The sequence below is a fragment of the Peromyscus leucopus genome, chromosome 1, assembly GCF_004664715.2.
Source record: "Peromyscus leucopus breed LL Stock chromosome 1, UCI_PerLeu_2.1, whole genome shotgun sequence".
In the NCBI taxonomy this organism is placed as follows: Eukaryota; Metazoa; Chordata; class Mammalia; order Rodentia; family Cricetidae; genus Peromyscus; species Peromyscus leucopus.
The window spans coordinates 39,962,841-39,988,070 of record NC_051063.1 but is presented as its reverse complement, the minus strand read 5'-3'; the positions used below and the strand labels follow the sequence as shown (position 1 = coordinate 39,988,070).

Genomic DNA, 25,230 nt, shown 5'->3' with positions numbered 1-25,230 from the left:
CCCACGAGATTCCCGTCATGCCTGCTTCCTCACAGACCGCTCCTCCGTGAGCACAAAACGCTTCGGCAGCCCTCGCCAGCAGGGAGCCGATCGGGCCCCTCGGCTTCCGGCCCTGCCACGTCTGAGGACTGACTGCCAGGGAGCGGGCGCGCGGAGGCGGGGCTCCGGGGGGGCGCGGAGGCGGGGCTCCGGGGGGCGCGGAGGCGGGGCTCCCGGGGCGCGCGGAGGCGGGGCTCCCGGGGCGCGCGGAGGCGGGGCTCCGGGGCGCGCTTCCCCTGTGCACCCCCTCCGCCCCCCGCCCCAGGAGGCTGCACGAGCCCGCAGCCCGCGGAAGCGCGCCCCCCTCCGGCCGGTTCGCAGGTCTAGCGTTGTCTTTCCCCGGACGCCGTCCCCAGGCGGGCGGCCGCGCGCGCCGAGCGGAGCCCTGAAGCGCGCCCGGCCGATCCTGCCAATCACGAGCCGCGCCCGCCTGGCCCCGCCCCGCCTGGCCCCGCCCCGCCCCGCCCCGTGGCTGCGGCTCGCGCCCCCGCGCACGCGCGCGGTCCGGAGCTGGACAAAGCACATCCGCCCGCTGCGGTCAGGCTCGCCAATCGCGCGTCTCTCCTCCGCCGGGGCCCCGCCTCCGGGGCGAGGTCCTTCTCCTGAGGCCGCTACGCTGGCTGTGGGTGTGTTGTTCTGCTGCTGAGGGCATGGCTGATAAAGGTATCGTGCTTTCTCCCCGGGGCTGGCGTGAGCGTCAGGCCTCCCGGGCCCTGTGGAGCTGATGGGGAAGCTCTTCCCGGAGCCGCGGGAGCGCGGCCGCCCTGTTCCGTGGGGTAGAGGGTCGTCTGTGGTGGTGGGGGGTACGGGGGAGGGGCGAGGCTAGATGGCTTTCTGTGGTGAGGCGGGCCGGGAGGTGCCGCGGGGGGCGGGGCGGGGTACAAGGCTTTCTGTGGTGAGGCGCTTGGGGAGGCCTGGGAGGGTCGGGGTACGTGGCTTTCTGTGGTGGGGGCGGGGAGGGGGCGGAGAGGGAGGGAGTGGGCGTGGGGAGGAGTTGGGGTGGGAGGAGATGGGGAGTGGGGAGGAGCTGGGGAGGGGGGCAGAGGAATGGGGGAGGAGGAGATGGGGAGGAGGGAGGAGATGGGGCCGGGGCAGGCTTCTTCTACCCTAGTAAACCAAAACAGGGCGGACGCTGCTTTCTGTAAGGCCTCAGGAATCAGGACTGGAGCATTCCTGGTTCTAGGTACAAAGCTTTTAAGATTCAAGATGTTTTACATTATTCCGCCTGTATTGCTTTTATTTACGAAATTATAACAAAAATTAAAATTCTTGACTAGGTAAAGTTAATTCCCCTCCTCCCTGAAGTGCAAATTTTTGGAGACATTTTGAAAGGAGAACAATGAGAGTCAATTACATACTAGCCAGGGAAAAAAACAAAACCTTGCTACTCCCCATGTGGAGAGGTAAATGAAAAACTATGAAAAGAATTAGGATAGATTACAGCTATATATAATTGGAAGAAATTACTGGCTTTTTTGGTGTTTTTTTGTACACTAAAGAAAATTTTGTTGATATATATTAAGGTGTGTGTTGAGATATTAATTTGATCTCCATCTATGCCTTTTCATTTTTAGAAGGAAATCAGGAGTTTGCTCCCAAGATGGAGGGCCCATCAGATTCAGCATCCATCAAGAAGGAGAGCTCATCAGATTCAGCATCCATCAAGATGGAGAGCGCATCAGATTCAGCATCCATCAAGATGGAGAGCGCATCAGATTTAACATCCATCAAGAAGGAGAGCGCATCAGATTCAGCATCCATCAAGATGGAGAGTGTATCAGATTCAGCATCCATCAAGAAGGAGAGCTCATCAGATTCAGCATCCATCAAGAAGGAGAGTGCATCAGATTCAGTGTCCATCAAGATGGAGATCGCATCAGATTCAGTGTCCATCAAGAAGGAGAGCTCATCAGATTCAGCATCCATCAAGAAGGAGAGTGCATCAGATTCAGTGTCCATCAAGAAGGAGAGCTGCATCAGATTCAACATCCATCAAGAAGGAGAGCGCATCAGATTCAGCATCCATCAAGATGGAGATCGCATCAGATTCAGCATCCATCAAGGAGATCGCATCAGATTCAGCATCCATTAAGATGGAGAGCACATCAGATTCAACATCCATCAAGAAGGAGAGCACATCAGATTCAGCATCCATTAAGATGGAGAGCACATCAGATTCAGCATCCATCAAGAAGGAGAGCACATCAAATTCAGCATCCATTAAGATGGAGAGCGCATCAGATTCAGCATCCATCAAGAAGGAGAGCTCATTAGATTCAGCATCAACTTTACCTGACACTCCTGAGATGAATGAGAATCCACCATCACTCAAAACAAATATTTCAGGAAAACAAGTATGAAAATCTTGATATCCCCCACCATTCTGTGTTTCAAACTATTCTGGTAGTGGCAGTTTTAAGGACACAAGAGTGTGAATTAATGTATAGCCTGTGCCTTCCTGTCTTTGCCAGATTTCCTTCTTGAATCAGTTCAGTTTGTTGAGTTTCTTAGCAGGTTATTGAGAATTTTCAAATTTGAATCTGTACACTATTCCTTAGGGGAAGTCTTTGGTGGCAGGTCTTTTTCCTAGTCTGTAGTTTTGAAGCTACAGTTTTGAGTGTTGTCAGGCAAATACTAGCTGCTGAACAAATAATCCTGATGACTGGGAGAAGTGTCTCAAGCCTATTTTGGGAAGTTAATCTTGCTAAAGTAAGACTAAAGGAGCTTCTGGAAAAGAAAGACATTGGTAATGCTTCCTTGAGATTTGTGAGGACAGAAAGCCACCCAGGGTAGCTACCATAGAAGTGTAAAGTCATTATTTCTAATAGATTGATTTACTTCAAGAATGTTTTCTTAGCTGGGCAGTGGTGACACACAGTCTTTAATCCAAGCACTCGGGAGGCAGAGGCAGGCGGATCTCTGAGTTTGAGGCCAGTCTGTTCTATAGAGCTAGTTCCCAGACATCCAGTGTTACATAAAGAAACCCTGTCTTGAAAAACAAACAAAAGAACGTTTTCTTAACATTTTTAATGTTTTGTGTCTTTCAGCCTATGAGTGGAACACTTAAAGAAAGATTAAAGAAAACAAGATCTTCATCTCATTCTTTTTGTAGTGTGGTGAAGCGACTTAAAGTAGAGAATGAAGAAAAGGAGATTTTTTCAGAACCAGGAGCATCTTCCAAAGAAGAAAGCTGTTCAGAGTTCCAAGAGAGTTTGAAACACATAGACAATGGATCTGAAAAAGATAGCTCGGAGAATATAAATACATGCAAATCTAAGTCACTTGATACAGGGTCATCCAGTGCCCCCCAAAATGAGTCTGTGAATGAGAATACTAAAGAAAGATTGAAGGAAGAAAAAGCAAAATTGGCAAAGCAGGTGCAAGAGAAGGAAGACCTTCTTCGGAGATTAAAACTTGTCAAAATGTATAGAATAAAGGTGAGAAGAATTTCAGAATCATTGCATAATTTTTACATAAATTGCAGTAAAGTAACTTCAGAATTTGGAAATCATTTTGGTTGATAAACAAGAAGCCAAATTAGCAGAAACCTGGTTTACAGGAGCTTTAACTGAAGTAGAAGTAATTGATTTAGAATGAGGTAAAACTTAAGAGCTTCAGCGTTTGTCCAGTACACAGTTGAAGCTTCTTGGCTTTAATTTCTAGCCAGTAGCATAATTAGAAGTATAAATTGTTAGATGAAAGTACACTGGGAACAGAAATAAAATACACTGAAAACAGAACTAAAAATAGACCACAGATTACAGTATAAAGTATTTTTAGTAGTGATCTTGTATCTCTAAAATGTCAGGCATTTTATTTGAGAAAACACAGATTTTAGGTTTCAGCTCCTATGGTTTGAATTGAGTAGAACCTGGATGTTTGGAAGGAGGTGACGTCTTTATCTGGATAGTTCTTACCCATATAACACCTCATTCTTCCCCAGAAATATGGAATAAATGATAGGACAGTGTATCTTATTAGTGGTTTTGAATTTTTGACTTTTCAAGAGGTGACTTATTTCTAAATGTTGAAAGTACTTTTAACTTGAATATTTTCACCTTTAAGAACAGTTTGAGGGGTTGGGGATTTAGCTCAGAGGTAGAGCACTTGCCTAGCAAGTACAAGGCCCTGAGTTCGGTCCTTAGCTCTGGGGAGAAAAAAAAAAGAACAGTTTGAGGTAAAAATTAGGAAGGTACAACATAGCATTATATCTTAAAAGTATAGTAGTAATACAGAAGTGTTTTGAGAACTTCAATTTCTTATATTTAATATGCAAATTTAATAATTTTTTCCCCCAAGGTTAAGGTTTGCCCAGAGGTTGTAGTGCCCTGGGGTATTAGCCTTTAAAGCTAGACAGGAACTAATTTAGCTGCTTTGATGGTGTAAGTTAAAATGCAGGACTGTGATTACTGACTTATTTTTTCTGTTTCAGAATAACCTGTCTGAGTTGGAGATGTTAATAAAGAAGTGGAGGAAGTGCAGCCAGCAGCTGCTCTATGAGCTGCAGTCAGTTATGTCTGAGGATGATGAGAAACTCAGCCTCACCGAGTTGATCGACTACTATGGGGTAGATGAAACAGTCGTGCACTATAATAGAAGTGAAGAAGAATTTACAGGGGTTTGATAAGTTTTGTTGTTGTTGTTGTTGTTCAGCTTTATTTTCTCTCTTTTGGGGTGATGGGGTCATGCCCAGGGCCTCAAATGTGCTCTTTTCCTGAGCTGTACTCTTGGCCCCTCTATGGAATATCTTTGAGAATGACAATGTGAAAAGATAAGTGTTTTAAAGGGAAGAAATATGTAAGCTGCTGTTGTAGTTTAGAGAACAATATCTTGAACAGTTTAGGTTATTCTGGTACATACACAAAATTATTAAGTGAAGCTTAGTATTTTGGATATGTTTGCTAAAGAAAATATTTAAATATTAAAAAGTTAAATGATGTTTAAAAGGAAGTTTGGATAATTCTGGAAACCAGGTTTAATACATTGATTTTGTGGCAAAAGGTTTTATATTCACTGTTAAAAAGTAGTCTATTGAATGTCTAAACCTCACTTGGCCTAATTGTAACCTGCCCCTCTTGAGTTTATGAACCTTGTCTTCATCTGCTTACTATATTTTTCCGTCTGCTAATCTAACAAGTAATTAAACATGTATGTCCACAATTTTTCTCCAGATTTGTTCCTTGTTTTCCTCATTTATTAAAACGGCTCTCTGTTTCTTGGGGAGCTTCATATTCTTATTTCCCACCTGGAAGTTTATTCTTGGCGTGAAAGGTTCTTCACAGTTGCCTTTGTAGCTTTCTCTGTGATGTAAAGTAGAAAGGCTGATGAGTTCATAGTGAGCCCTCAGCCAGAAACCTACCTACGTTAAATAACTAGGATACCTATCAGCTGTGTGTAGAGATGGGCCTTAAGCTGGCTCAGTTGCTGAGAATTTAGAATGATCCCAGTGGGAAAAGCTTGTTGCTGGAGCTGTTGTATAACCTTGGGAGAAGTAAGGCTGCCATCTTTAAGTATAGCAGGTCTGTACAGACTTTTGGATGGAAGGAGAACTTTGTGAATCAGTGTCTTCCTTGTTCTATTTGCCAGTTATTCCTGAAGCCTTCACAATTTCTGCTTTGGGATCTAGAAAAAGTATTTCTATATTAGTTTGTAAATGGACACTGTTCTTGAGCTCTCTCCTAAGAACTTGCAATGCCCCCACCCCATTCCCTTTGCTGTTTGATACAACAGGGGACTCAAACCTGTAACACCCCCAACTACACATAAATTCCGTCTTGCCCTTTGTGTTTGTAGGTCTAATTTTCTTCCTGTACATAAGGCTGTGCCATGCTTGACCTAATTGACATAGCACTTGGTAATGAATTTTAAAAAGCTATGCACTGCTGTCCTATAGGAGCTGAGAGGCATTGGCACCATGAACAGTACTCAGATGAGTTAGGGCATGGTACATGCACCCTTCCAAAGCACCTGCTACTAAACACACTCTTGAGAGCAGGTGTCCTCCAAGCCCAGCTCATCTGTGCCTCAAAAGCTGAGAAAGGACCACCACCTAGAGTTGGTGATAAAACAAATGGCACAGGCTGTTTGGTCATTAAGACCAGAATTAGCCAGTGGAATTGATGACATTGTCTTTTAGCTAATGGAGTATCTAGGCAACTAATTTAAGTGTCATGGCATTTATAAACTAGAAAAGAGAAAAATCAAAGGTATCCATGGTTGACTCTGCAATTGCCAGAGAACTGGCAATCCCATGCTGAGTATAAAAGTGCCTGTACCTCTCACCTTACACAGGCTCTTGGATCCATCTCCGTGCTTCTCAGAAAATGCTGTCTCAGAAATGTTACCAATGGGTTCTCTGCTAAATCAGCTAAACTGACTCCTTGTAGTCATTATAGTTGTGAGGGAAGTCAGTAAGATGGTGTTGGCCCCACTGCTCACCTTACCATCCCCAGGAAGCACTGAGCACTAATGAGGTAATCAATTAAATCGTGTTGAGGGTTTTTTCTAAGTGGAAATTTTTTTCTACTTAACATCTGTGATAAAAGGTTGTTTTGAATTTTTTTTTTTTGCCCTTTTATTGAAAATACTTTTTTCCTTCATATAATATATTCTGATTATGGTTTCCTCTCCCTCTTCTCCCAGTTCTTCCCTACCTCCTCTCCCATCCAGATCCACCCCCTTTCTGTCTCTCATTAGAAAACTAAAACAAGCTTCTAGGGAAAATAATAAAATAGAAGATAAAGACTAATACACTGGAATAGGACAAAACAAAGTGGAAATTTTTATTATTTGAGGTAGAGTCTCATGTAGCCCAGGCTGGCAGCCAACTCTCATAATCCTAGGGATTACAGGAGTATCCTCTAAATGAAAGATTTTTTGGATGATCTTTTGCTTTATCTGTTCCAGTTTGTATTAGATACGGTGTTCTGTATTAAGTTAAATTTAGGTTTTAAATTGCAGAGAAGTGGAGCATAGACCGCACTTGGAGATGACGATCTGATGAGGCCACCTTGGAGTGCAGCAGACCGCAGGCTGTGGAAGGGGGAATGATGTTTGTTTGCCAGGGAGTCTGACTAAAGAATTAGTATTGTCTACATGAGTAGATTTGACTACTTCAAGGCAATGAGCCCTTGTTTACTGAACCCTGTTAATTCTGGTACAATAGGTAAGGAAGACTACGTTTCCAAATAGAATTTACAAATGACTTAAGTCTTGGGAAAAATGATCGTTTTCTTTGGTTTCAATGGTAGCCTCCAAAATTCTGGTAATTTTAATTGAACAAAATAAATCTTGAGTGTTTCCTGGCTGAAAAACACTGTTGTTTAATGAATATAAATGACACTTTATGGTATTTTACTCATTTATTTATGTAGGACAGGACAAATAGTTGTATACTGATTAACCTAAACTTACTTTATTATTTAAAAACATGCAGCTAAGAGGTGACCTACTTAAATTCCCTGATACAAGAGAAAGGGAAGTCGCTTTTCTCCAAGTGACACTATTTTGGGGTAAGTAGTTTGCCTTCTGCTCTTGCTGGTGTTCTACATCGGAATAAGAGCAGGGAATGTTTTCATCCTTAATCTTTCGACTTCAGCCTGCAGTATTGAAATCTGCTCAGCTTGCTGTTTGGAAATGCTGGTCAGCTTCTGCTTTTTCAGCAGGTTCTCATATCGTTCTTTTGCAATCTTTTCACAAGTCAGCGTAGACCCTAGTCCAGAGACGGAGAAAGGAATTAGTTGAATTATTTGAGTACAGAAGCAACACCTAAGATCATTTGTGTGGAAGAGATGCTGGTAGCGTTTTGGTGGTTGTTCAGATAACTGATACTGGTTAGAATACCAGTACCAATTACCTTTAGTTGATTGAAGGAAAGAACGCTCACCAATTTCATTGCAAATGTCTTGTCTCTCGGAGACAGCCACCAGCTCTTCCCGTAGATTGCAGCTCAGCGTGTAATTTGCTATATCTTTCTGATTACTGTATCGTCCCAATTTTTTGAGTAATTTTTTGCAGTTTTGTACATTCTTCTTGTGAGTCTGAAATTTTTGTTCCCACAAAACCCCAAAAACAATTTTGAAAAAGTTTTAAACATTTGTACCTTTAAAATATTTTATCATCACTAATATAACGTACTGTATCCCTAGTGCCTGTTTTATGGTCTGTCCATAGTAGACACTCAACTTTTTTGTTAAAAGACAGAATGTTAATACTACACTTTAGAAAGATTTTGTATGGTCTTAAAAATGAACATTTTAAAACCTTTGCTTCCATCTTACATGCTATGTAGTAAAACTGATTTTGTTATTCAGTTACACAAAGAGGAAAGTTCAAAGTACCAGGAAAACTGTAAGTACTTTTGTGGCTCAGGTTTAACTAAATGTAGAAGCAAATCCACATGAATTCCTAGGTACTAATCCTACTATCCAGAGAAATGCTATAGTCTGTATCACTGGCTATAGTTGCAGACAACATTCGGGTACCCCTGATTGTCATGAGCATCAGTAAATTTCAAGTTTCTTTAGCTTCTATCTGAGTTTATGACTCAACTATTACCTTGCCCACATGATTCACAACTGTTGGCATTATAATGATTGATATGCTTGAGACTGACCTTATCTATAACATTAATTGTTTGCTCCATTATTCCAATCTGAATAGCAATCACGTTCTCGTAGTTTGGTTCATTTAGGTACTTTAAGAGGGGGAAAAAAGATAATACATGTAAGGATTTTTTTCTATTTCTTTTAGTAGGTAACTGAACAGTTTTGAAAACAACAGTGTCGTAACAAATATCTGTGTATGTTAAGATTGATTTGGCTGTTGTGCTATAACATTTCAACACGCTCACCTCTATGCTAATATTACAAATGCTTAAATTTTTTCATTCGTTCAGCTCACCAAATATATTCTCACTTGGGTCACACGTTAATAGTGTTCTAGTTATAGATAACAAAGTAGACACAAAGATAACATGACCCAGCCTTCAGGAAAAAGAGAACACACAGAAATGATTGGTTACCAGAAGATATGTCAAGTGTTAGCAAATTCAAAGGCAGTTTGTGATGGAGTAGGATTTCTCTAAGCTTGGAAATCAAGAAGGCTGGTGGAGAAAGTGGCATAAGACAAATTAGGTAGCTAGATGAGAGGAGGGGAGGGGACCAGGAACAGAGGAAGGGAAGAAATAGGAGGGGTTAGAAGATGTTCCAGGTTGACTAGCTAGTGTGAGCAAAAGGCAATCCATTTGGGCACTTGGGAGACAGCTCAGTTGATAAAATACTTGCCACACAAGCTTGAAGATCTGATTTCGAATTTCCAGCACCCATGTAAACCTCTAACTCAGCATTAGCAGATTCCCAGCACCCATGTTAACCTTTAACCCCAGCACCATGGGTCCTGGAGCTCACTGGTCAGCTACTCTAGCCGAAATGTGTGGGGAAATTCCTGAGGAAGACATCTAATGTTGATCTCTAGCCTCTGTACACACCCACCTCTCTTCCTCCCTCTCTTCCTTCCTTTGTCCCTCCCTCTCTCACTCTATCTCATTTGAGAATACTGATGAATAAGAGGTATAGTGGCATCTGTTTCTCTTACTTGCCCTAAAGGCAAGTTGAAAGACACTGTCCACCCAGGGACTTCCTAATGTACTTGGTAGTTAAAGAGTATTTTTTTAATATAATATTTGAGCAGGGTACTGATGTTACTAGAATCAAGTAGGAATTCAGTATGACAGCAGTATACAAATAATGACAGGGATTTTGAAAGAGGGGAGAGGAAAGGGACAGAGAGAGAGAGAGAGAGAGAGAGAGAGAGAGAGAGAGAGAGAGAGAGAGAGAGAGAAAGCAAGCACAAGAGTTAGTGCTCAGGTCAATAGGCTAATTTTAAGACTGCATATCTTACTTCAAACCAGAGAAAATGGAGGGTTGGCCAAACAGCAGCAGAAACAGGAGACAAAGAAAAGATAAGTAAACTGGGAAAGACAGGTATAGTAAAGAGAAACACTAAAGCTGACTCAAATTTTTAAGCCAGTGAGTCTCTAGAGAGATGAGAAATAAGCAAGTGAAGGGAAGAGCCATGAAATTAGCAAATTAAACCTCTGTAAGAAAAAGAACTCAGATGTGTTCATAGATATGTTAGGGATATGCTTAGAATATGCTTGCCATCAGGGAGGCTTCCTATTAAGTGAATATTTGATAATGAATGGGTGAGGTGAACACTGGGCACCAGGGGAGACTTGCCTTTTGACGATCTCGTGAGAAGAACAGCATCTGTATATCCCAGGCCTTCTGGTTTAGATCCTCCATCTCCATCTCCATTTTCTTGTGTTCCCATTCAATCTGATAGATTCCTTTGTGGACTTCTTTACTTTCCATCATGCTGGCAACTTTCTTTTGTCCTTGAGTCTAAAATGGTATATCAATAGTCACATTGATTCTGTACACAGAACTGCAGACGATCTGAAGCTGGTTTTTATGATTCGAACTGTAACCTGTATGTGTGAACCCTCCATGTCTTCGAATTGACTCTCTGGATAAAGCTTGTGGTTAACATAGCTAGGCATACCAGCATCTACCTGGCAGCTAGTAGCAAAGAAAAAAGTCAGATATGACACTTAAAACACTCGGCTATTTTGTACTTCATTTGGAATAACGGTTATTCAATATATTTGTATTAGGTTATATATTCATATATTCAATGTAGTTATATATTCATATAGGTTATTTAATAACATGAAACTCAGGGATATTTTAAAGTAAACAAATATTAAATGCATTAAATTTTATCAAATACTTTTTTATTAAATACTCAGCTAATTTTTATTAAATACTCAGTTAACTCTTAAGTATTATTTAATATTACATGATCTCAATATTAATAAAATTAAGGAATATAAACAATATTTAAATTAAATAAAAATTGCCCTGAGATTACTAAAAATGAAATTACCATGTCTCTAAAATGAATTTATAGCCATGTGTGGTGGCTTCTACCTGGGATTCTAGGACTTGGGAGGCTGTGAAAGGAAGATTGCCCCAAGTATAAGGTTAGCTTTGACTACATAGTAAGTTGTAGGCCAGCCTGGGCTGTACTGTCAATCAGTCAATCAATTTATATAAGAATCCCACCAGTTTCCATTTTGCATTCTTTTTCTTCTTTCTTCTCTTTCCAAATTCTAGCTTTTTGAAGTGCATGCCACCAAGCTACATCCCACTGCATTCTACCCTTCTATTATTTTCATCTTTTGATCATAGCTTGGGCTCTGAACTCCTTGCATTTCCCGCATTTCCTACTTTTAATGACTTTTAAAAATTGTATTTCAGTCACCTTACCCCCATGCTCACACACTTCATCTGGCCATCAGTAGCTCAAAAATTCTAACGTTTAAGCATTTCTCTGCAGAGGAAAGCATATTGGCCCAGTAGAGGGTGTGCATGGTGCTAAGCAGCCTACACAACATAGGGAGGCCCCGGTGGAACACAGTCTGTCCCAGATGTCAAGGGTGTTAAGGCCGAGGGCCACTGTTTTAGAGCTACATATCCTTTCTGTTTTCACCTCAGCCAGTGTTGTAGGATGTACTTACGTCAGTGGATTTACTTCCCCATGTCACGTGACCGTGCCTTCACTTGGGGCAGCCTATCCTCAACCCTCTCCTGAGATGACTATTGTCAAGTTGTTGATGCTATGTACACATCGCTATCTACTCCTTGGAATCTTTGTTCTTGTGGTACCCAGGAGACGGTAGCCTAGTTTTCTACTTTACTAGAAGCTCCTCCTCCTTCCCTGTTTCCTTCTGTTTCAGAGCTGGATTGGAGGTGTAGACACAAACTCCCTATTTTTGGTCTACCTAACTTCCTGGGTTGTCTGGAGCAATCTCATGGTTTAAATGACCTATAAGTAGATATCTGTATGTAATAATCCACATGCAGTTATTTACATGTGATTCTATAGAGAGCACATCTCAACTCTGAACTCTGTCAAGTTGGACATTCCACTGGAATGTTTTAAGTACATCTCAAATTAACCAAGGTCAAAACTCTTCACTCTATGACTCCAGCCAAAGCTACAGTCTCCTATCTTTCTACCATCAGTTAACGATACTATCATCTATTACGATGCTCAACCTACAATGTTAGTAATTTTAAGATTTTCTGAGACAAGATTTTGGTATATAATCCAAGCTGGCATTGAACTTGTATCTTTCTACCCTGGCCCCTGAGTTCTGAGATTACATGTATCACCAAACTTGGCTAAGCATGGCATTTTCTGCAAACCCCACTATGTGCTTACAGGGAGAAGGTGGAAAGTTGGCCTCCAGTCACCGAGAGAACAGCAACCCTGTCTCAGAAGAATGATTTTGGCTAGGGAGAGGGTAAAAGAAACAAAAATAGAAAAGGCAAAGCAAAGCAAACTCTCCCAAACCATATACTCCTAGAGAAGAGATAAGGAAGAAAATATAGAAACCAAGAAAAAGGGAAGAAGACCTGCTGCAAGCCCGTCAACCAAGAACGAAGAACCTTGTAGTTACAAAAACTATGTTTCAGAAATGAAGGCTAAGCTGCCTCCTGTAGTCCTAGTACTTAGAAAGCTGAGGCGGAAGGATCCTAAGTGTGAGGTCAGCCTAGGTGGTGTAGCAAGACCTCAAAAAACTAAACAGAGAATGGAATATTTTTAAATGAAAGACAAACAACATTTTGAGAGGAGCTAAGTGGATGGAGAAAACCCACTGTAGTGGACTTGCCTGTAAGAAAAGATGCTAAAGGAAGTCCTTCGCACTGAAATAGGGGATAGTAGAAGAAACTCAGAAAAAGAAAGGAATAAAAATGCTACCTAAGAATATGAATACATATGTAAATGTAAAATCCAGCCTGGTTCCTAATTACTCCTTTTCCCTCGTATAACTAAAAGGAAAAGGCACACAACAGTCACCAGGAAGCAGTGTTAATGAGTGCATACTGTGGAAAGACAGCACAGCACAGAGCGTTAGGGGGCAGAGCTTTGAATACTGCTAAAGCTGAGTTGACATTAATTCACATTTTCTTCTGACACAGTTAGGAAAAAGAATTTGCATCAATAATTTAACTTTATGTGCTAGAACAAGAACAAGCTAACGTAAAAGCCAGCAGGAAATAGAGTAAAATGGAGATAAGTGAAATAGGAAAACAATAGAATCCATGAAATTAAAGGTTGGTCCTTTGAAAAAGATCAGAAAGATTGACAACCTTAGCCAGATGAAAGCACGTGTGGGGGTGGGGTGAGGTAGCTCCTATCAAAATCCAGAACTAATTAGAGATGTAGTACAGCTATATAAATCAAATAGATTATAATATGCTGAGAATTACATAAACAATATATAAACTAAGGTATATTAGAATGGACATTTAGCCTCACTGTCTTCAAATTTATGTCTCTTAAAATCACCCAGGGAGATTTTAAAAAATACTTACATTCTGGGCACATTTACAAAGCTCCATGGGTGATTCTAATGCAGCTACTGAGAGGAGACACTGAGGGAGCTCAATTAGAGTCACTCTCCTAGTCGGGGTTACCATGCTGTGATGACACACTATGATCAAAAACAACTTGGGGAGAAAAGGGTTTATTTGGCTTATACTTCCACATCAGTGTTCATCATCCAAGGAAGTCGGGACAGGAACTCAAACAGGGCAGGAACCTGGGGCAGGAGCTGATGCAGAGGCCATGGAAGGGTGCTGCTTACTGGCTTGCTCCTTCTGGCTCACCCAGTCTCCTTATAGAACCCAGGACCACTAGTCCAAGGATGGCTCCACCCAAATGGACTGGACCCTCCCCCATCAATCACTAATTAAGAAAATGCCCTATAGGTTTGTCTACAGCCTGATCTTATGGAGGCCTTTTCTCAGTTAAAGTCCCCTCTAACTGAGACTCTAGCTTGTGTCGAGTTGACAGAAAACCAGCTGGCACACTTACCATGGGAATGAGAGACACTACAAAGCATTTTATACAGAAGGCAATATGTTCAAAGACTATAGTTACCCGAATCACAGAATTCAAGTCTTCAATTATGTTCTTATTGATGAGAATTGCATCAGAATATTCCAGAATCAACTGGAAATTCTCCAGTTCTACTTGTCCTTGTTTAAGAAGAATTTGTATGGTTAAATTCACCTGGAATTTCACTTTCTCATCCTGTAATCTAAATGGGAAAAGACTTCAAAATAAGTATTTGTAGTGTATACTTAGTAAGTTTTCAACTTCATTTATTATCCAAGAAATAAAATTCTAAGCAGCCTAAGGAATGCACACTCAGTGGAATGAAGAGCAGCATTTTCCCAAAGACAACCTTCCTGGAAGTCCCTCTAAGTGCCTCCCGACTTGATCTGGAATTCTAGTTGGATTGCTCAAACAACAGTATGGACAGAATTTGTCATGAACTTTTACTGTAAGATTAAGAAAAAACTGTGTAATTTTAATTGTAATGAAAAGAATTTTAAAGTGACATATTTTGAATGGTAAATCTATTAAAATTATGACCTTATAGATTTTTTTTTATTTTATTTTATTTTTTTTTTGGTTTTTTGAGACAGGGTTTCTCTTTGTAACAGCCTGGCTGTCCTGGAACTCACTTTATAGACCAGGCTGGCCTCAAACTCACAGAGATCCACCTGCCTCTGCCTCCTGAGTGCTGGGATTAAAGGCATTCACTACCATCACCCAGCAACCTTATTGATTTTTGATAATACACAACAATATTAAATCTATATTCTACTTGTCAAATCTATTGCCTAATCCATATTCCCCCTATAGCCTACATCTAAAACCGATGTATACTGATGAATTTGGGACCATCACTGAAGTGTTTATGCATGTGGGTATACATATGGCTTTTTTGAAGCTAAGACTTTATACAAAGCACTTAGTAAAAACCACCAGGCTCCATAAAGATAACACAAACCTGATGAATGTTTATGGAGAAATTGTTTGGAAATCTGCTTGGTTCCACTCAGCCTTGAGCCCGGAAGTCTCCACGGGCAGAGACCGGCTCTTTGTATATTTATGTAGTAGGGGCAGATTTACACAAAACTGTGACTCTTTCCCCCTAAAGTCTGTTTTGTGTTAAGAGCACACATGGCAAGGCAAATTCTCTTTTGAAACAAGTCTTGTGTAACAAGGCACACTCTATAAAGGAGAACATTTCAGCACGGTGCCAGGATTGAGCCGGACAGAGCCAGCTGTGGCCCAGCCAGGCCGGAGGCGGGCTCCGCAATGACAGCCCAGACCATGAAGAGGCTCGAATTACCGGAGGAGCTCCTGGAACACTCTTTCGATCTCACGCTGCACGGCCTCATCGTCCTCCAGTCTTTTCCGGAGAAAGGTCGTCATTTCCTGGAGGCCAGCGGCCTTCTGTTTCACCTGGAAAAGCCAACCGCCAGTGTGTCAAAACATGTGGAGACATCTGTCTTGGACTTTTCCTAACAAGCCCACCTTTCTCAGAGATTAATAAACGTTTACATCTCTGCCAGCAGATGAGTTATGGAAAACATGGCTGGCATATTCCATGAGAAATTTAAAGAATATCAAATTGGCCTCTTGCTGAAAAGCAAGTATGCAATTGACGTGTGTGTGTGTGTGTGTGTGTGTGTGTGTGTGTGTGTGTGTGTGTATATGTATCTATATCCATCTGCTATCATTTTAGATGAAATTCTAAAATCCTAGATACTTAATAAAAAGTTGTCAATCCAATGTATGTGCACTGACTTTAGGGAATTAGGAGAGAGGGGCCAGAGGTGGTCAGGAAATGGAAAGGTCTCTTCACAGCTGACCATGTTCTCATACCTTCACCATTACTACAGCCCCATCCCCTCTTCTAGCAAAGGATGAAGCTGCCTCTGGTAAGTTAAATACAGTCTGTGCAAATGCGGTCATTTCTAACAGTGCTGTCCAGGAGAAAAGCGCTAGAACAACATGTATAGTTTTAAATTTTGTGACAGTCACTTTATAAAAAGTGAAATGAAACAGATGAACTTAATTTTACTAATACTTTTTATTGAACTTATTCTTATAAGCAGAATCCAAGATATTATTCTGCTTATAAGCAGTATAAAAATATTCCAGTTGTTTCATGGTAGATCTTCTAAATCTGTGTGTGTTTCCACTCTAAGCACTTTTCAGTACTGGCACATCTCTTTCCAGCCCACACAAACTGCATAGCAGCAGTGGCCATCATTTGGGATCTTGAAGATTTACAGCAATACAAATAATATTATTTGACTTGTTATGTTATTATTAATATTACTAACTACTACCCAGCAGGGGGACCTTAAAACTTTAGTTTTTCTGGATGTGCTGACAGATGTGATATTTGCTATTAGTACACTAAAATAAAATTTAAAATGAAGTTATATACTTTGTATTCATTTTCCACTTTTGCTCGTCTGGTTATGCAGAAATGTTCCCAGACTGTGGGGTCCAAGCCTTCTGGCATGTTATTGATACTGTCCAACTCATCCATGGATTTCATTAGCTGGGTAAAGTTTTCCTTATTTAACTTGCCAGATCCTGGTCGCTCTCCATAAGGAACAAGACTGTTGACATCCGCGTGTGTTTTCTGTTTGTGAACCCTGGTATCAGCAAGAAAAGACCATCAACCTTTCATACTCTCACAAATACCACCCCCCCAAAAAAAAAAACACAAAACAAACCACAAAACTAAACATACTGTTAAGTGACAGACCATAAGCCTGACACTGTATGTAGTTTCCTTTGTGACTTCAGGGCTGGTGAGTGGTCTACACCAGAGATAAGCGCCCACCTTGTCATCCATACTCTGGGTCCCCAGACATGCCCTGGACTTACAGGTGTCCCTGATTGTTGCTGCCACTGGCAGCTTTCCCCATGCTAGGAAACCACCCCCCCCTTTTATTTTCTGTGTGTTTTAAGCAGGCAATAGCAGTGTATGTGCCCCCTGGGTCTGTCTGGCATAGCCACTTCTGGTTTCTTTTCTTCAGTAGGAATGCCTGGACATATGTAGAGCTGGAGAAAGGCCCTCTTTGTCTATATTAGTGACTTAGTTTTCTTGGGCTGCAGCTGGGGAGGGATGAAGGTTACAAAGAGCTGGGCTAGGCACTCCCCTTGGAGATACTCGACAGTGTACAGCCATAGTGATGGTCCCACCCATATCTCTAGACAGGACAGTCAGGTTCTGGGAGAAGTCGCTGGCTCAAGGCCAGCTTTGGGTCCGAGAGACAGTGGAATCAGATTCAGAAAAATTCTATTTGATGATCAAGTGTTTCCTGTAACACAAATTGCTAAGTGGCTTATTAATAGAAAAACCAGAGCCAGATATTGGGGTGAAAGCTGAAAGGTCAAAGAGGCAGAACACCCAGCCACTAGCTTACTTCTACGAAACCTTCAGCCTCAAGAGAGCGAGTTCCTATTTCCTCACACCTTATATTCCTTTCTGTGTCCTGCATATTACTTCCCTGGATTAAAGGCGTGTGTCACCACTACCTGGTTCTGTTTCTCTCATATAACCCAGTGTGGCCATGAACTCACAGAGATCCAGATGGATCTCTGCCTCCTGAGTGATAGGATTAAAGGTGTGTGCCATCACTGCCTGACCTCTATGTCCAATTTAGTGGCTGGCTGTGTCCTCTGATCCCCAGGCAAGCTTTATTGGGGTACAAATATATCACCACATTTTCCCCTGGGTTTATAATTAGCACACTCCTAGCCAGACCTGGTAGGCCACACTGTAATCTCCATACTCAAGAGGCAGAAGCAAGAAACTAACTAAAAGTCTGAGGCCAGTCTGGACTGCATGTTGAATTTGAGGCCTGCCAATGCTACATAGTTAAAACTCAGTCTCAAGAGGTGTAAATTAATATATATATATATATATATATATATATATATATATATATATATATATATATATATGAATGAAAAAGTGCTCTTCTGAAATAGGGAAACTGAGCTGGGGAGCTATCTCCATCAGTACTGAGAAGGATAAACACCAGAGCTCAACCCCTGGAAGCCCACCGCCATGGTACACACTTGTGATCCATCCCAGCGCTGGATGGGCAAATCCTGGAGCCTCTCTGGCTAGTCAGCCTAGGAGAATTGACAGGATCCTGGCCAGTGAGAGAATCTGTCTCAAAAATGAACAACAACAAACAACCCCAAAGGGTGGAAGGTAACAGAGGAGTCACACACCACAGGTTGATCCGTGGCTTACACAGACAGACAGACAGACAGACAGACACACACACACACACACACACACACACAGAGAGAGAGAGAGAGAGAGAGAGAGAGAGAGAGAGAGAGAGAGAGAGAGAGAGAGAGAGAGAGAGAGAGAGAGAGACTAAGACATGAGACAAGTCCTAGGCTAAATTCCCAGTTTCCGGTAAGCTGCCCAAGGGGAGAGCATGAGTTTGGATCCCTCACATAAAATGTCTCACTCCTTGGTGACAGACAGCACACTTCTATATTGCATTTGAAATTTTCAATTTATTATATTAGCAGTCAGCAAACTATTTCAATATTCCTCCCAGCTTAGAAACATATTTCAGAACTCTAGATAACCATTATTTTGAGCTATCTTTCTTTTGCATTTTTTTTTATTCTAAACTTTATTATTTAGAAAACATGGCAAATAAAAACTTTGCCATGAACATGAGATTCTCTGAGGAAAAGCAATTTGTGGTCAGATACATTGGGAAGATGTTGCTGACTCATTTCCTATCCCTGGAAATCCAAAAGCCACTAGCAAGTTTTGGGAGGTTGAGCAATAAAGACTGCCACCTAGCTGTAAAAAGCAGTATTTCCTCAGACGTGTTTAGTCTTAGAAACTTGTCTCATGTGTCTACGATTTACACCAGAAAGAAAGGCTTAACGTTTTCTCGGAATATGTCTTGGGAAAATCTGTAAGCCAGCTATGGCTTTTTTAAAAGACTTTTTATGTGTGTTAAACATGTTAACTAAAGTTAAAACACTTAACTATGTTTTAACAGTGGGAAGAAACCATTACACTTCATTCCTGATCAAAAGACACCAGCGTGACCTCAGGATGTTTAGCTGGTTATTACTATCTGATTGGGAAAAGGTAAAACTTTATAACTGTTTTATTTTTGACATTTTTTTACTAGTTTGTTTATTTTTGTACATGTGCATACATGCATGTGTGCCATGGCGCATGTGGAGGCCAGAGGGCAACTTGTTGGAGTCAGTTCTCTGCTTCCACCACGTGGATCCCAAGGATACCACTCAGGTTACCCGGCTTAACCCTGCTGAGCCATCTCTCTGGCCCTTATAATTCTTGTTAACAGGCCCCGCCCTCCCCATCTCCCACATATGATAGAGAAACAAACCTTGGCCGGCGTTTAAAAAGTTTGTAGAGTATATCCACCTGGTGACCAGAAACGTCAGAAAATTCCCTTTTGAAGCTGCGCTCCAGAACCTAAGGACAAACACATTATTTCCAGGATTGCAGACACACGTAAGTCTCTCATTAATTAATGCAATCTCTGAAATGCAGACAGTATCACTGTGATGTAAAGACCTGGATTTACAGTTGTTGGACAGCAGCTCTTCTCTATGTGTCTGTTCCTAGGAGTATGCCAGCGTACTAAAAATGTCATCATATTTAAAATAAAAGACTTTTAGAAAGCATCTAGACCAGAAGTATCCCCAAATAAATCTTATTTAGAAAACATGCAAGTTACTGTTCAGTCCGTTTCATCATGCTCCTTACCCACCTCACTGTGTTCCATCTTGTTGTTACTCTAGCTATTGTTTCTGCTACAAACGACTGGCCCTACTACTAAGTTGATTTTATGAGCCACCCCAAGTTTGAGAACCCTAAACTTGATGACCTCACAAATGTTTTTTTTTCCCCACAAGAAAAACCTTAACTTCAGGAAATTAAAAAAAAAAAGTCTTTCTAACCCACAGGTTTTTACAGAAACGTATAGTCATACAGGACGAAATTCACTCACAACTGAAGACGACAGGAAGAGAACAATCCACAAGGAAATAAATTTATCCTCATCAACACTGCCCCCCTGCCAATCCTAAGTGCAACAACTCTGCACTGTCCAGTGGATGAGCCCAGGACTCACTTTGTCTTCCGCCACCAGAATGTCGTGTTGCTCCTTGAACACATCCAGGTCTTCTCTAGCTTTCTGGATGGCTTCTGAAGTCTTGTTCTACAGTAATGGCAGGGACAGTTAATGGGATCTGGAAAGCTCTCAGGTTAAACAAAGCTACAGGTGATTCTAAGAAGATTAAGAAATCTCATAGGATGCGATTGCGTGAAGAGCGAGAGTCAGCGCCAGCGTGTTATCCAGCCATTCTGAAATGGCCTCCTCCTGTGTCAAAGATGTCTAATCGTCTGCAGGGGTGTTATGACACATTTCAGATATAGTCTTCCTATGTAGCCCAGGCTGGCCTTTGACCTGTGGTCTTCCTGTGTTAGCCTCCTAAGTGCTGGATTACAGGAATGTGCCACCATGCCTGATAAAAATTCTTTGCATATGTTATAAACAAGCTTTTTCTTTTCTTTTGGTTTTGTTTTTGAGACAGCTACTCTCTTAGTAGCTCTGGCTGTCCTGGAACTCACTATGTAGATCAGGCTAGCTTTGAACTCAGAGATCTGCCTGCCTCTGCCTCCTGAGTGCTGAGGCATGTACTACCACTCCTGGTCATATAAACAGAATTTAACAGTAGGTACATAAGTCATTTATGATGCAGTAAATGTGTTCATACTGTGCTTCATTAACAATATCAATGTAGGCTGACACCTGTTGAAACATTATGTATTAATAATCAGCATTGATGCTCATCTCTTTAATAAATCTTAACGATTCATGTTTATTTTTAGTGTTTCTAAATATGAAAGTTTCCATTCTATAGGCTAGCCCATCACTTCCAGGTTCAGTGACACTTGGAAATACCACATGGTCCATAGAGGACTATATTTCCCTGGAAAATGGCCTGTGAACAGCTTCAAAGATTATGTGCTTTGATCAAGGTCCTACAGCCAGTCCATGGTTAAATGCTGTATTGTTGTTACTGTTCTGTTTTTTGAGACAGGTTTTTCTATGTAGTCCCGGCTGTCTTGATACTCTCTTTGTAGACCAGGCTGGCCTCAAACTCACAGAGATCTGCCTGCTTCTGTCTGCCAAGTGCTGGGATTAAAGGTGTGTACCACCACTGGCTGGTATTAAAAGCTGTATTGTTTTTAACTTCATCCTGAGAATCAATTTGGTCTTGTCTTCTATTACAGCATGTCATTTTGAAACTATAGTGTTCTGAATCTGAGATGCAGAATCACATCACCTAATTAAGAGACTGACGTGGGTCCTTCTACGTGGTTGTCTGGCCAAGTCCCAGACATGGAGTCGATGATGGGCATGGTGGAATAGGAATGGCAGAAGGAAAGCTATGCGATAAAATAACCAGACATCATTGTAATGGTACCCACTTGCCTTTTCTTTAAGGCATTCCTCTTGTATCAAAAGATCACTTGATTAGAGTCTCTGACTCTAATCAAATAAAGGCTCCAGATGTGGGACCTGTGTCTGAGCGAGCTGCTCGGATGCTGGAGAGCGAGCCGCAACAGTGCCAGGGAGCCCCAAACTTACTTTCTCCTCCTGCTTCTTCAGAAGGTAGTTGTTCAGGAACTGTTCCCTGGAGCTCAGTTCTTCATCCAGCAGCAAAGAATACACGAGGTTGTTTATTTTCATTTCCTCCTGTGGAAATATGAAGAGGAAGAACGTTGAAGGTCACCATTGCTGGTTGAGGAAGAACATTCTGTTGGTGGTCATAGACTTGATGCTACAAAGATAAGCTTAGGAGGAGAGGAGGAATTCCTTAAATGGATGCCTTAAAGAAAGGCCCAACAGGACCTCTTCCAACAGTATTTGGCTTTTTCCTTTCATTCCTCAAAACACATATACAGAAAAACTCTGACCACCAATCAGTTATTTGATGGGTTTTGATAGAGGCCGACATGCTTGTCATCGCCACTCACAGAAAAGATCTGTTTTGCCAGCACAGAACCCAGGCGTCGTCATCAGGGGCTTGGCCCCAGCAGTGAGCACTGTTTGGACTAAACACCAGCAAACTCCCGTGTTTCCGCCATCCTGCCTTAGTGGGAACCCCTGGCACAGAGGCGTAACTCGTCCATTAACAGTATTTTGTCACGTCTTCTAAATCTCTTAGAAGCTGCATGTCCTCTTAGGCTGCTTTCTCTCCTTCACAGTTGATTGTAGCCATCAGCAGTCTGTACTTTTGTGTCTCCCCAACTGCTTACTTCAAGTGCAATTTTTTTAAAAAAATTTTTTTCTTTATTAAGAGATTTTCTATTTGTTTTACATATCAACCACAGATTCCCCTGTCCTCCCTCCTCCTATCCCTCCCCAGCCTTCCCCCCCAACCCACCTCCATTCCCACCTCCTCCAAGGCAAGGTCTCCCCTGGGGAGTCAGCAGAGCCTGGTACATTCAGTTGAGGCAGGTCCAGTCCCCTCCTCCCTGCACCAAGGCTGAGCAAAGTGTCTCAGCATAGGCACTAGGTTCCAAAAAGCCAGCTCATGCACTAAGGACAGATCCTGGTCTCACTGCCTGGGGACCTCCTAAACAGTTCAAGCTCATCAACTGTCTCACTTATCCAGAGGGCCTGGTCCAGTACCATGGGGGCTCCTCAGCTATTGGTTCACAGTTCATGTGTTTCCACTAGTTTGGCTATTTGTCCCTGTGCTTTTTCCAATCATGGTCTCCATATCTCTTGCTCATAGAATCCCCCTTCTCTCTCGTTGATTGGAGCTCTGCTCCAAGTGCAGTTTTTAAAGCTCCCAAATCCCTTCTAGTCCTTGAAAATTGGCAGTTGGATCCAGAGGCCTGGTCAGACCTTGGTTGGAATCATTTGGTAGTAACCGTTTGGGTTATTCTGTGTTCTCTGGTCAGGACTTACACAATAAGTGTTGTCTTTTGGGGATGTTTGTAGCTATGGATGCTCAAAGCACAAGCCCAGTAAATCTATTTAGAGTTGCAAAATGATCATTGTCTGTTTTCACTTTCTTTTTTCATTTACTAATTGAAATATTTTATTTATTCTTTTTTTTTTTTTCTTCAAGACATGGTTTCTCTGCATAACTCTGGCTGTCCTGGAACTTACCCTGTAGACCAGGCTAGTCTTGAACTCAGAGATCCACCTGCTACTGCTTCCCAAGTGCTAGGATTAAAGGCATGCATCACCACAGCCTGGCTTGAAATATTTTATAAAGAGATGTTCTACTTACAATTTTATTGCCTAGGGGTAGAGTTTGTACAGGAAAGTCAGTATGGATATTAGATACTTTACAGTTTGGGACATTGCTTATTGCCATTGTCTGAAGGTGACAGATGTTGGTGTTACTGTAAACTTAAAAGGCTCTCTAGTGTCACCATGGAGGGGCCTCTGGGCATGGCTGTGGGGAATTATCTTGATTACCTTTGAGGGAAGACCCACCTTGATTGTGGTTGGGATCACTTACTGGATGGGAGGGGGGCGGGAAATCACTGGTCATATGAAAGGAGAAAGAGACATGGGTGGCACACATACATTCATTGCTCTTCTGACTGGATATAAGGAGACCAGCTGCTTCAGATTCCTGATGCCTGGACTACCCCGTCATGACAGACTATAACTTAAAATTCTGAGCTAAAACAAATTCTTTCTCCTTTAAGTTGCTTTTGTCAGAGTGCTGTGGAATAATCCTCTTGTACACTGTAAAGATTTGTCACTCAAATTGGTTTAATAAAACACTGATTGGCCAGTAGCCAGGCAGGAAGTATAGGTGGGACAACCAAATTAAGAATGCTGGGAAGAGGAAGGGCAGAGTCAGGAGTCACTAGCCAGATGCAAGGAAGCAAGATGAGAATGTTGTATTGAGAAAAGGCACCAAGCCACATGGCTAAACATAGATAAGAATTATGGGTTAATTTAAGTATCAGAGCTAGTTAGTAATAAGCCTAAGCTACCAGCTGAGCATTTGTAATTAATATAAACCTCTGTGTGGTAATTTGGGAAGTGGCTGTTGGGTATTTGGAAGTTGCTGCGGGACAGAAACTTCTACTTACATCAGAGTATTTTATCACAGCATCAGAAAAGGAAACCAAGACAATGGTCAACTGGCATTTTCTTTTTAAAATGTCACAAATCCATGTATTTGGAAAAATTTGATGAGTTTCAACAAATTGCAATAATAATAATAATAATAATATATATAATAATAATAATTGCTGTTGTTATTATCATTGTTGGTGCTAGAGCCTTACACATGCAAGGCAAGTGTTTTACCCCAACCTTTTATTTTTGATTTTTAAGTGGTGTTCTTTAGAGCAGAAGCGACTGTAGCTCCCAAGTCCTTTGGATATTTCCTAGTAGTCTAGTCCCCCCATCATGTGTACAAGAAGATAGTCTAAGCATGTTTAAGAAAAATAACAGCTTTATTGAAGCATTTTCCACATACCATTTATTCCCCCCTCTTAGAGTGTATAATCTGATGCTTTGATACATGTGCACAGCTATGTAGCCATCACCAGAGTCAAGTTCAGAGCATGCTAGCATTCCTATTTTATATCTGCCTCCCCCAGAACCTCTTGGAAGCTCCTCTCTTTCCATAAAGCAGCTACTTATCAGGACCCTGGAGGAGAAGTGAGCAGGAGAGAGAGGGAGTGTAGCAGCACCTGGCTGGAGGAGGCTGGGGAGGGGCCCACCACAGGGCCTTGGCACCAGGTGAGTGTGGGGGTCAGCTCCTAAGAGCGATGGATGTCCCACGGCTACTTAAAAGGTTAAGATACAGAAATGAAGCCTTGCTTACCTGGTTAACAACCATCTCTGCCTTCACTCTCCTTTCAAAGAGTCTCTTCAAGTGTTCATCAAAGTTCTGTGTGCTTTCTTGGATAGAATTTTGAAGTTTCTTCATTTCTGCTTCTAAAGACTAAATTGGAGGCAACAGAATAATTAAAAGCTTATCACAATTGGTATTTGCATTTTGCCACATGGAAGAAGCAGAGGGAAGGCAGAGAAGTTCTACCTGGGCCAATCTAAAATGCTGTGTGTTTGGAATTTTTTATTTCATTTTGTCATTTTATTCCCTTTTTTGTGTGTATTTGTGTGTGTTGTATATGCACATGTGAATACTTGTGTGCGTGTATGTGTGTATGTG

At 41.7% G+C, this 25,230-nt stretch overlaps 2 protein-coding genes across 2 annotated transcripts in view; one reads left to right on the top strand and one right to left on the bottom strand.

Moving 5' to 3' along the window:
* The first annotated feature begins 539 nt into the window (after window positions 1-539).
* Sfr1 (SWI5 dependent homologous recombination repair protein 1) lies at window positions 540-5,211 on the top strand. The gene is given in 5 exon segments (XM_028874653.2): window positions 540-702; window positions 1,614-2,068; window positions 2,070-2,393; window positions 3,087-3,476; window positions 4,472-5,211. Coding segments are annotated over 5 exon segments (1,374 nt in total). The 5' UTR covers window positions 540-689; the 3' UTR covers window positions 4,664-5,211.
* A 2,174-nt stretch (window positions 5,212-7,385) lies between these two features.
* The window catches only part of Cfap43 (cilia and flagella associated protein 43), a 102,776-nt gene continuing 84,931 nt past the window's right edge, over window positions 7,386-25,230 (bottom strand). Inside the window, exons 28-38 of the mRNA XM_028874652.2 lie at window positions 24,883-25,002; window positions 21,663-21,770; window positions 20,139-20,225; window positions 19,389-19,477; window positions 16,424-16,637; window positions 15,317-15,429; window positions 14,053-14,212; window positions 10,278-10,442; window positions 8,654-8,734; window positions 7,925-8,078; window positions 7,386-7,750 (exon numbers count right to left, since the gene is read on the bottom strand). Coding sequence (XP_028730485.1) covers window positions 7,584-7,750; window positions 7,925-8,078; window positions 8,654-8,734; window positions 10,278-10,442; window positions 14,053-14,212; window positions 15,317-15,429; window positions 16,424-16,637; window positions 19,389-19,477; window positions 20,139-20,225; window positions 21,663-21,770; window positions 24,883-25,002 — 1,458 coding nt within the window. The 3' untranslated portion in view covers window positions 7,386-7,583. The remainder of the gene's footprint in view (window positions 7,751-7,924; window positions 8,079-8,653; window positions 8,735-10,277; window positions 10,443-14,052; window positions 14,213-15,316; window positions 15,430-16,423; window positions 16,638-19,388; window positions 19,478-20,138; window positions 20,226-21,662; window positions 21,771-24,882; window positions 25,003-25,230) is intronic.